General features: G+C 35.5%; 1 protein-coding gene across 1 annotated transcript; it reads right to left on the bottom strand.

Moving 5' to 3' along the window:
• Positions 1-3,325: 3,325 nt before the first annotated feature.
• LOC121256337 (growth-regulating factor 4-like) lies at positions 3,326-9,059 on the bottom strand. Its single transcript, XM_041157104.1, has 4 exons — positions 8,472-9,059; positions 6,861-7,218; positions 3,934-4,340; positions 3,326-3,854 (listed from the first exon to the last, which is right to left on the bottom strand). Exons 1-4 carry the CDS (start codon positions 8,713-8,715, stop codon positions 3,847-3,849), a joined length of 1,017 nt encoding a protein of 338 aa, XP_041013038.1. The 5' UTR covers positions 8,716-9,059; the 3' UTR covers positions 3,326-3,846.
• Between the last annotated feature and the right edge of the window lie 2,854 nt (positions 9,060-11,913).

Genomic DNA, 11,913 nt, shown 5'->3' with positions numbered 1-11,913 from the left:
GGTGTAGATGGAGATTTGTCGAATGTACCTTTGGAATTATTCAAAAAGTTCTCATAAATTTTTCTCTGAATATTAAGGAAGTAGACTTGTTGCATAACACTCATGCCAGAAAGATCCTTGCTCATGATCTCCGCCTTAAACTTTCTCTTATCAAGTTCCAGTTGTGCACCTCTATTTTCATTTGCCTTTGTCACCCATGGTCTCCTCTCTGCCATGAACAACCGTCTATCCTCGATCATTTTTTCTAACGCCATGTTGAACTAAGCATCACAAGATTCCTAGGCCTTCAGCTTCCTCAAGTTATATTTCTCAGCTTTTTTGCTTGGAGGCCTCTCAACGTTCTCTTCCACAACGTCGTAGGCAACTTCACTTGACTGCTCATTGGCTGGACATTTATCATGTGACCTTTTCCTTGTATTCATTGAAATCAGTGTTGTTGCCATTTGGGTTGGTGTCTCAAAAGACACCAACAATGCTTCAGTGTGAAGTTCTTATTCTTTATCTCTTTGTATGTTATTTTTGCTTTTTTAATCTGAAAATAACTTGGAATATTGTCAGAAAATAAATCTTAGATAAATAAATACATTATTAAAGAAAAATGATACATATCTTGTCTTGCTTGGTCGCACCACTCGGGTGCAATGATTTTACCTACATTAGAAATGCACAAAACTTGTTAAGTTTTGTGTATTTCTAGATCATGAACCAACGAATGATCAATGACCCTATCGAAAGGTTCACAGTATTTGGTTTTTTTATACTCGTGATAAAAATCAGAATTATGTCCCACATTTGAGTAGATTTTTTATCAGTACCCCGTATGGCATCAATGCTAATGTTGAGCCAACCGGAGACAAGTAAGTTATCATCCTCTACAGTGAAAGATGCACCTCTTTGAACTTCTTTTTTTCAGAAGCCTCTTTTCATCGTGAATGGGGGTTGTTTGGACCGCAACATTAGAATATTGCGTGTATGTTGGAGTGTTATTACAACTTTCTCCTCCACTTTGTAAGAGAGTGGTGAAGAAAGAGTCCTCCTCAAATGGAGCGTCCATCCTTTAAGAATCATAATGTTTAACTTGTCAGACAAAACAACACATACAAGGCATCACAAGAAAATAGATACAAGACAGCACAAGAAAATAGATACCAGGCAGCACAAGAAACAGATACAAAGCAGCACATTTTAAAAAAATATCAACCCTTACTGCATGTTACTTCCCCAAAGTTCATTTAGATTAAACTGTTTGCACGTGAACAAAACTATGGAAAATGCATGCATGGCAAACCTTCGGATGCATTGGAAATCCAATGACAAAGTGGAACCAAGTACATATGTAAAACCAACTTTCATTTCTGTCCTAATATAATGAAAGCTAAAATAACTTTCTTTCTTTTTTATCCGTCGAGCAATAATATTAATTACTTTGAAAGAGTTAATTTATCAGTGCTAACTTACTCTTCCATAGGACGATCATCTCTAACGAATTTTTCAAGTCATCACAAATACAGACTCATGCTTGGGTAGTTCACAACAACTTGTTGTACTTAGTTCTACCATTCAAAAGAATATATATACTCTCAATTTTCTGGTTCAGTTCACAAATAAAATGAATTTAATAATTTTTATAAGAAGTTGAAGAAGGTTGTAAGTCCCACGTATAAAGATGTATTAAGTTAAAAAAGATTGTGAGTTTCACGTGTAAGGAAATTTTGAGTTGAAATAAGTTTAATAATTTGAAAGTTGGATATTTAAATGTTAAACTCAATTTAGGCTGTATTTAAATGTTGAATTGAGTTGAGTTGAGATGATAAAATATTGTTAGAATATTATTTTTTAATATTATTATTATTTTAAGATTTAAAAAAATTAAATTATTTATTATATTTTATATTAAGATAATAATGAATTGATATGAGTTTACTTATCAAATAAAATTTTAAAATTAGACTGAGATCAATTAAGTCTTACAACCTTAACATGATTTAAAAAGAATTAACTTCAATAAAAGAATTATCTGAAAATACAATAAACAGAGCTGGCGTGGGCATGACGTGGTGGGTGTAAAAAGCTCAGGATGAGCGAAAGGGTGGGGACAAGCTGTACGGTCAAAGAAAAAGAAAAAGAAAAGTAATGTACACACGTCAGACCACGTGATACGAAGCCATCACTGACAACTCCCCTCCCAGCTGTCATTTGGGTCCCCCACACTTTCCCATGCGCACATATTTCCGACTGTAGCATTAGCATCCCCTACAGCTTTTCAACGAAACCCCCCCGGCGGGGTGCGGCTGCTTCTCCTCTACTGCCTACCTATTGCCATGCATGCCTATGAATAACAAGAAGAAGGAAAGTGATGTGATGCTTATTATTAAGGAGCAACACTCTGAGAGATGAAGAAAGAGAGGTCCTCGCCCTTAGAACAAGACACTTCCTTCTTCCAAACCTGAGGATGGAGCATTCAATGTAACTGATGACTGTCGAACATAAGTTAGGTCAAAAGGGTATCAAAAGCCATGCATGATAGGAGGATTAAAGTCCATTTGGAATATCTAATTTGTAAATGATAATATAAATATTAGTAAATAATTTATGAATAGTAATAAAACAGTTATATTGCCCACAACAGTTTCCTCGACCCCTTCAGTATTTTCTGATATTATTACGTGATAGAGTATCACCTATAAGCACAGGTACTCTGAAAATATGCTTACTTTAAGATTATATTTGAATAGTAAGGTATTTTTAGATATTTTGTAATTAGCAGTGTAAAAATAATGAAAAAATAATGAAAAATAATGAAAAATAAGTAATAAATAATAATAAAATAATAAATAATAATAAAATAATAAATAATAAATAATAATAAGATATTACCTCAATATTCAAACTAGATATAAGAGTAATAAATAATTTTTAGGAAAAAATAAAAGGCAATGCTACTCTGCTGCCCAGCATTTACTGCTGGGCGTGCCGTCCAGTCTGTTTTTTTTTTTTTTTTTTTTTTGCTTTTTTCTTTTCAAATTTTTTTAATACATTTTTATTTTTTTAAAAAAATAAAAAAAAATACATCAATATACTTAAAATCACTTTCTTAATTATTAAGTAAAAAAAATAATAAAAAAATTAAAAATGACCAGCGGTCAAAACAAGTGGGCAAATAAGCTTTACCCAAAAATAAAAGCAAAAAGTGATGATATTTAGGAGGACCAAGTGCCACGTGCTTTCTTAAATAGTCAAAGTGGGGCGCGTTGCATGTTGAAAAAGAACCGCAAAAGACACATTTCCAGCACATCAATTATGTTCTCTGCAAGGAGATCAGAAATGGACCACTAGAAGTTACTTTTATCTCATTGCTCAACTAGCTTACAAAAGAACTGGCATCTGATAAAAATATAACCTTGGACAGTGCTTTGCAGTAGTTTAACCAGACGTCCTCTCTCTCTCTCTCTCTCTCTGTGACACACACTCACACAATTATTGTAGGAAGGAAGGAAGGAAGGAAGGCAGGCAGGCAAGCATCCTTGTACAAAGTTACAAACATCATGCTCTCCTGATGAGCTTTGCTGGTTTCCAAACCACTAAAAGAGAATTACAATTATAAGAGGTGTGTTCCAGGAAAATTGAATAATGCAACCACAATGTTCATACCGGCCAGTATTCATACCCTGAGCTTGCAAATGTAGTTTTACACAAACAACCTTGCAAAAAACCCACAACCATAGAGCTTACCAAGGAAAATGAAAAGACTTCAAAGAGTCTTTTTGGGCATTGCTCAACATAATTTCCTAAAACTTATCTGGGCTTTCATGGTACGGCTGCAGAAAATTGTAAACCGTGCTCCTCTCAATTCTCTGCAACACAGTAGTTTCAAGAAAGAATTCAGAAAAATTGATATTTGCAGGAAACAGTCCTCTATAGATTGAAACTCACCATGTGGAGACTGAGAACTCGTTGCAGAGAAGTCTGAGGTTGTCATTGGAATGGACATCGAGAGCTGAGTTGTGGAGAAGGAGGTCTGATTGGATCTCTCATCCTCAAGACCAGACCAAGATTCCCTAGTTTTAGGCCATTCATCAAAGAAAGGTCGAAGAGACTGACCCTCCTGTTTCACAGGTTCCCCCAAGGCAAAATCACTACTGAAAAAAGAGTGCTGGGGATAATCAGTCTGTAACATGGAATTGTCACTGGATTTTGATCCAGGAAATGAGGCAACTCTGGACGGCATTAAAGGCCATGTGTTGTCTAGTGGTGAGTCCATCTGGAGATTCCTATTGCTTCCTGATGCATCAGAGAAGAAACTATGCTCACCTACCTCAGGTTTAAGTCCCTGAAGGTACCTGTGCATTTCCATCGATAAGCAGACCCAGCTTATTGATCTAACAAATTAAATCTTCATTCCAGATTATATAACTAAAAATATGTTCTTGGAGAAAACAAAAGGGGCCAATACATACATACACAAGTAAGGGAGTGAAAATGCTGCTATATGATGTCTATCATTTAAGGTAGTAATGATGTTAAAGTGCAGTGCAAGGTATTGTCATCTCAAAATATCAGAAAACATTGGAAAATTCCTTTTTTCTTCCTGTTTTGATCAGTAAAGAAAACATTGGCAAATTCCGAATTCCAAGTATAATATATTCCTTCTTAAACCTTTGGCTTGAAATGCAACATATTACATGAAGGACTAATGCCCGAGATGCCCCTTATAGAAGTGGTGCGTGGGATGAATTATTAAGGATTAATGTCCAAACAGCTTACTTTGTAGATACTATAACGATAATGAATAAAAATCTTTCATGGGGATCTGAAGAAAATTGCTGGCATTCCTCTTACACCATTGGAAAAGTTTAGATATCTTTATTACAGTTCTTCAAAAACCATTGTACTTGACCCCTTTCAACATCAAATCTATCAATTGCATCCTTACATTAGGTTCCAAACACGAAATGAGTTCTAATAGTAATTAAATTTCTGTCTGCATTGTTGCACGACTATGATCGTTTCACACTTATAACCAAACCAACAATTGACAGAAAAGTATGATGATACAAACTAGAAGGATTGAGTAACAGAAAGGTGGAGGGAGGCGCAGCCATATAGGTTCTTCTTTCACAATTTAATTGTGGAAATAAAGCAAATAATTTTTTTTTCCTTATTCATAAAAAAGTAAAAAAATAAAAAAAAAATCTCTCTATTTAATGAGAAGAAAAACCACAAAAGAAGGAAAACGAGTTAAGGGGTAAGGGGTAAGGGGAAAAAAGGCTCTGACCAGACAAGTAGGTAAAAAAGAATTAAGGTAAAAAGGAATGTAGACTAGGTCAGGGGTGTAATAATTTATTAGCATTCATAAACTCGATCAGTAAGACTTATGGAGAGTGATCTTTTGTAGGCACTGACCAAATAGTTTATAGGGTGCAAGTCGCTTCCCTTTTTCAAACAGGAAGCTATTTATACTTTTAAAATAAAATTTCTGCCGGACCCATGAAACCACTCTTCCCATACACACACACACACATATATATATTGATGGAGACTGCACTTGCAGAAGATAAATAAGATGCCATTAATTGGCAGGCTCACGAAAAATTTCAGAATGCTTGTCAGATTTCTGCAATTTTACAGAGTGTAAAAACGTTGGATTTCAACAGCTATTCTTGTGGACATTAGGACCCAGAAGCCTGAGCCTTGCAGAAATCAAAAAGTTTATGCAACATATCGATCACCCAGATGCAGAAAAATCTCCATATTACTCCTACCACACAAATTCAGGAATGGACCCAACAAACACTAGACCCAATAGCAATTTTAATGGCTAAAGCTTTCCTAACGAGTGATATGTGTAAGTACCAAACAAAGCAGAATGATCACATATAGGAATAGAACATACGTTTGGACACATTAAAGGTAACTATAACTTCTGATCCAAAAAATGAAAAGATAAAAAGTCATAACTTAAGTGATATATAGCAGACACTAACCAATTTATTGAGAATTTAAGAAAAAAGTTATCAACTCTCTATAACCAACTTTAGAATCACCAAAATCCAGGAAGAGACCGACAAATTCCTTTCTTCCACATATGCCAGGCAATACTTTGGACATCAAAATTCTGCAAAGGCCAATCATTCCCATCATTCTCCTTATGCAGAGACTGAAGACAGAAGGCACCTTCCCAGGCACAAGAATGCCAAGGACCATGTCAAATGGTTGTCAGACCTCTACAAGAAATTTTACAGAAAGGAAAAAAAAAAAAAAACAGAAGGCAAAGAACCAGACCAAAAATAACACTGTCAAAAACCATCTCCCTATGTAATAGCCTAAAAACTCCTAGAGAAATCTCCTTATGGACATCAGGGCCCAGAACCCTGGATCTGACAGCAAATTGAAAAGTATCTTTAACGTCTCCATTACTCAGATGGCAGAAGACCAGGTTTCACTCTCACCCCAGAATTTCAACAGTACGGGCCCAAATAGCACTAAGATCAGGTGACAATTCTAACAGCTAAGCAATCCCACAATTTGTATCTCTAAGTAATTGGTCTAAAGGCCAACAAAGAGTCCAACAATGCAGAGATATCCAACAACAATGTGGAAATAATTACAATAACTTGCACTACAACTCAAAACTGAGAGAAAAGAAAAACAATATTAGAACCATGGAACAGTTTGTCGATATATTTTGGTGCCTCCAAACTACTGAAATCTGAAGTTCATATCCATAAAGGCCTATGAGCTCAAATGTGGAATTTTATTTCTCATGTAATTGAAGAATTCAAAACTGTCGATTTCTTTCCTTTCCCTACGCTATCTAAGCAACCAATTGGAGCAAAAGCAAATTGCAGAGAATGTGATACCTGTAATCTTTGTTTGGGATTCCAAACGGAATAGAGTCCAAATGATATTGGGATTGGTTGGTTCCAGAACTGGCGCCTTGGGGATTACCAAAGGCACTCAATGGAAGGCTCTGGAAGCTCTTGTTTCCACTGCTGCCTCCAGTAACAGTCAGTGATGTCACAGTAGACGATGATGACTGTGTCAAGGTTTGCGATTCCACAGGCTTTCTTGAACGGTTGCGGCCACGGTGCATGTGGCGCTCACAGTACTTGGAGTCCGGGTACGCGTCTTTGGAACACCTCCACTTCTTGCCATCAGTCCTCCGGCATCGTCCTGGCTCCGGATCCACCTTCTTCCCATAGAAGGAACAATAGCCCACTGCAAAATTATACCCAAATGTTAAATATACCATCTATCTATACTGATAATATATATTATATATGTATACATATATATAGTATAAAAGTGATAAAATTTAATATACCATCAGGAAATTGTCACAAGGATAATATATTACGCTAAAAGTGACACACACTTTATAAACCAAACTTCGACAATATCAGGAGGGTGGTTAAAAAATTGCTGAAGAGAAGGATAGGATTAGCCAAAAAAAATCTTCTGATATCAACAACTTACAAAAGCAAAAGAGCATGATTAAGAAATGAGAACATGGTCAATGGCCTTGGGGAGAATACTTTTTTATATATATAGCGACAATCACAAAACCAACCAAAGAATATGAATACAAGATGGCTGGAAAGTCAATATAACGAGCCCTGCTTTCAGATGCATAAGAACCCATTATTTGTACTGTTTCTGTGTATATATAATATAACTTAGCAAAAAAAAATGCTTATCAAAATATACATTATATATATATATATATGCTATAAGTAGAGGAAGGACATAGCTCGCACAATTAGGGAAATGGAGACACCACCAGATGCAGTTTCTGGAGTAGTAGTAGAAGAACTAGGAAATAGTTATATTGAAATCGTCTAATCAAACTCTGGAAACAAACAGCAATGACCTCGATTAGAAATTTTTTTCTGATGACATTAATTGAAAACCAAGATGAAATGAAATACCATTTTCTTTTTAGAAAATAAAATCAAATGCCAAGGAATAAAAGTAAAGCTTTTGCCCATGAATGAGTTGGATGATCATGGCATAGTCAAGCCCCAACGGAAATTCAAGTCAACGGATTCATGGGCTCACGGGTATTTCCTCATCTGCCACATGGGAATGAAACTGATGAAAATATTCTTTTGTTTGCTCACTGTACTTCCAAAATGAGATAAAATAGATTGTAAGACCATTTAACAAAAACACTGACATATCCAGTACATCAATAACTTTTTTTTCTGAATGTACATCAATAACCACAAAACTCTCTGTTTACTACCACAATATTTTTTGTTTCTCGATAAAAAAGAAAAAGAAAAAACCCATCCGAAACGGTTCTCTATGCTTGTCAAAACAAACAACGAAGAGAAATGAAAAAAACCCAAAGCACTGATTTTTATGGTTAAAAAATACGAAAAGGGAGATTCTTCAAATGAAATCACACACCCAGAAACCGAATCAAACCAATAAATCTGTAGGGGGGAGAGAGGGAGAGATTGACTTACTGGTGGGGTGGTGGAAGAACCTATGAGAAATGGACTCGAAGCTTTTCTGAATAGGGAGCACAAGATCAGGTGGCACAGGTAAACCAGCCATCATATACTTGAAAATCAAAGCTTGGTGCTCCAGCTCCTGCCATTGTGACGCTGTAAAAGGTGACCTCATCCCTCCCACCATTACTGTCCCCACCCCATTCCCAGCCCCACCACCCCCACCGCCACCTCCTCCACCACCCCCACTACTGTTCATCTCCACCACAACTATTTCTGACCCTTATAACGCCTTCCCTCTAGACCCACAAAGCTCAAAAATGGCCCCTTGAGACACTGAAAAGCATGGGACAGGGATCAGCCTCTGTCTCAACCATTTGGATTTGCTCTCTCAGTGTGTCGCACTCTGCTAAGTTTGTGTGCTGGTGTCTGAAAGTGTCTCTCTGTGTGTGTGTTGGGAATGGGGGGCAGCGACTATGTGGATGAACCCCAAGGGACAAGGTTTGGTCTCATTTTATTGGGCGAGGCTCTTTCTGCTTAAGCAAGTGTAACGGGGTTTTTAAGTTCTGTACGGGTAACCGAGCTTCATTAAATCATTTGTAAGCCTGAGCTATCTGAAGCTTTTTAAGTGTGTTTGGTTGCAAACCATATGCCTGCAGAAAAGGAAAAGGAAATCATGAGATTCCAGAGTTTTTTAGTGTTTTGTTGTCACAACTCACAAGTTGAAGCTTTTAGGTGTGGGATTACGAGTTTTCTAAGCCAGTTGATTTTTTGAAAGTTGGTAATGCTTCAAGATTATCAATGTTGTTTTTTTTTTTTTTTGATGTAAAATATTGTAAAAAAAAATAGAAAAGTCTAGTTGCAAGCGAGTTCGTATTTTAAACTGTGCACCAATACTGACATGTAAAATATTTATTTAATGAAACAGTATAAATTAAGACGGAAATAATTTTCATGAGAAATAAAATCTTCTTATTCTATCAAAATTTTTCTTATTTTGTTTTTCTTAATAAAAAAAAGTCATGTTAATGTCGGTATACAGTTTGGTGCGCCAAACTGCTTGTACCTAGCAAAACTCAAAAAAAAATTTTAATATTAGACTGAAAGTATTTTTTATATAAAGAGGAATGCTATATATCAGCCAATATTCACTCCTATATCCCACACTTATAGTTTTTTCATAGGACGTGTGGTGTTTTTATAAGATATGTGGGTGTTTTTCATATGGTGTAGGGTGAGAATAGTGACTGATGAAAATAATTTTTCTTATATAAATAGAATTTTGTAACTCATCATCTACACACACCATACACCACATTTATTTTTATTTGTTTTAGTTTTATTATTCCTAAACTAATTAAGTTATTCTATTTATCATCTATATATGCACTACATATTTAATAAGAGAAAAAAATTAAAATTAAAAAATTTTGTGTAGTGTAAGGATAATGAGTATAATTGTTCGTATAGATATTAGAAATATTTCTTATTTAGGTTACGTGACTGTAAATTCATATGGACATTAAAAAAATTAATCAATAAAATTAACCTATTTTAAGACTTGAACCTAACACTTTCAAAAGAAATATGATAATTTACGAATGGCAATTATAATAAAAAAAATTTAAAAATATTTTTTTCTCTCCAAATATTATTTGGATCTCTATTCTCTAATATAAATAAAATTTCCTATCATCAACACAAAGCCTATAAAAGAAAATGGAAACAGACAATTTGTAATTTTTAAAAAAATTGAAATGATTTTTTTGTACTTTTTTTTTTTTTAAGGAATACACATATCCGCCCAACTTTTGGTGTGGAGGTTTGATTTATTCAAAGTTTTCAGGAATTAGAAGAAAGGATCTTGAAAAACTATAGGGAACACGCATTGGGATTTTATTCCATTTGAGACAAAAGATGATTGAGCACTGGCATTAGACTATCGCAGTTTGATATTTTAATGTAATGTTAGATACATTAAAATCATAACTAGCTTTACTTGTCTTATATACACTAATATTGTAAATATCATTTATTTTTAAAAAAAAAAAGAGGATGAAAAATTCCATCGGATTTTCTTATTATGGCTTACAATTATAGTACCACAATCCATTAATTGAGTTGCATAAAACGCAATCGTTGGTACCTTCCTTAATTTAGTCAGCACGTACGTACTACCCTAAGAAAATTTAATTAATCTAATTTGAATTGTATAAATTTTAGGTTTCTAGGTTATGGATATATTTTGATGCTCTTAAGGTTTATATTTTGATGCTCTAGGCTATGGGTATATTTTAGGTTTATATCGATTTTTACTATTCTTAGCTGCGGATATATATCCGACAGCAGGACAACTAGTGTTGATTTTCCCATATCAGAAACACAACAGCGAATCCTAAGTTTTCAAATTAAGTGAAAATAAGTTTTGATGAGCATTTCGCATGGACTTTCCGTATGTAACAACTCTATTAAGTTATGACCGGATAATTATATATGTTAAAGCGTTTTTTATAACCACATGTCTTGAATCATTCCGAATGCTTGTAAAAGAGGATAATGTGGTAGTCAGGTGTGTCCGTGACACCTCTGATGTCAAAATCACAAGATATCAAGCGTTAGGGAGAAAAAATAGAGCAAAGAGTGAGTTAAGAGTGATTAAAAGTTGGGGTATGAGTAGACAAGACCCTGACTTTTTTTACGACTTACATTATTCTTGTCGAGGTCTTGTCTACTGGATCTTCAATGAGGATTCTAGGCTTGCACTCTATGCCAACACATTTAATGTGTCATGACTTTTTGCGTGTTACTTGGGCCAAAGCCTTCTCTTTACGATATCAGGTCGGACTAGGTGCGCCCGATTCAAGGTCCAGAGACCTTACAGGCACAGGCCCGATCCTATGGGGGAGAAATACCCCATCCATTTATCCTTACAATTCTTACCGTGTGAGCGGTGTAAATTATTCTTTTTGTTCTACGATGTTTCCATGTCTCCATGACCAATGGCCACTATAGCTCACGCCCTTATGACTGGAATAACATGCAAAAATTCTTCTTCCACGTACAATTGTGCAGCGGGAGTTATGAGTCTCATTTCTGGCATTCCACCTTGTCTTACACTTGTCACATTTCCTTCAAAAATCGTCCAATCGGTTCAGTAGGCCTATTTGTACCCCTGGCTTAGGTCAGTGATCATTCCTTTCCCACACTCTTATTTCTTTCATTTACATTGTTCTTGCGCTTTCCCTTTTCTCGTCCTTCAATGATGCCCAAACCTTAGGAAATGGTCCCTAAAAAGGCTTTTCGTCTCTCTTCCTGAGAATCGCATCTGCTGCGTCCCGAAGGCATCCTTCAGAATTTGGGATGCACGTCCCGTGACGCTTCCAAGTATTTCGAGGGGTGCCACTAGACTACATCCACTTCTCGCTCAGATTTGGATGATGTTCACGCATCGTTTGGA

This window comes from Juglans microcarpa x Juglans regia, chromosome 3D, assembly GCF_004785595.1.
Source record: "Juglans microcarpa x Juglans regia isolate MS1-56 chromosome 3D, Jm3101_v1.0, whole genome shotgun sequence".
In the NCBI taxonomy this organism is placed as follows: domain Eukaryota; kingdom Viridiplantae; phylum Streptophyta; class Magnoliopsida; order Fagales; family Juglandaceae; genus Juglans; species Juglans microcarpa x Juglans regia.
Note: the sequence above shows the minus strand (reverse complement) of the source record. Positions and strands in the feature narration are given on the sequence as shown.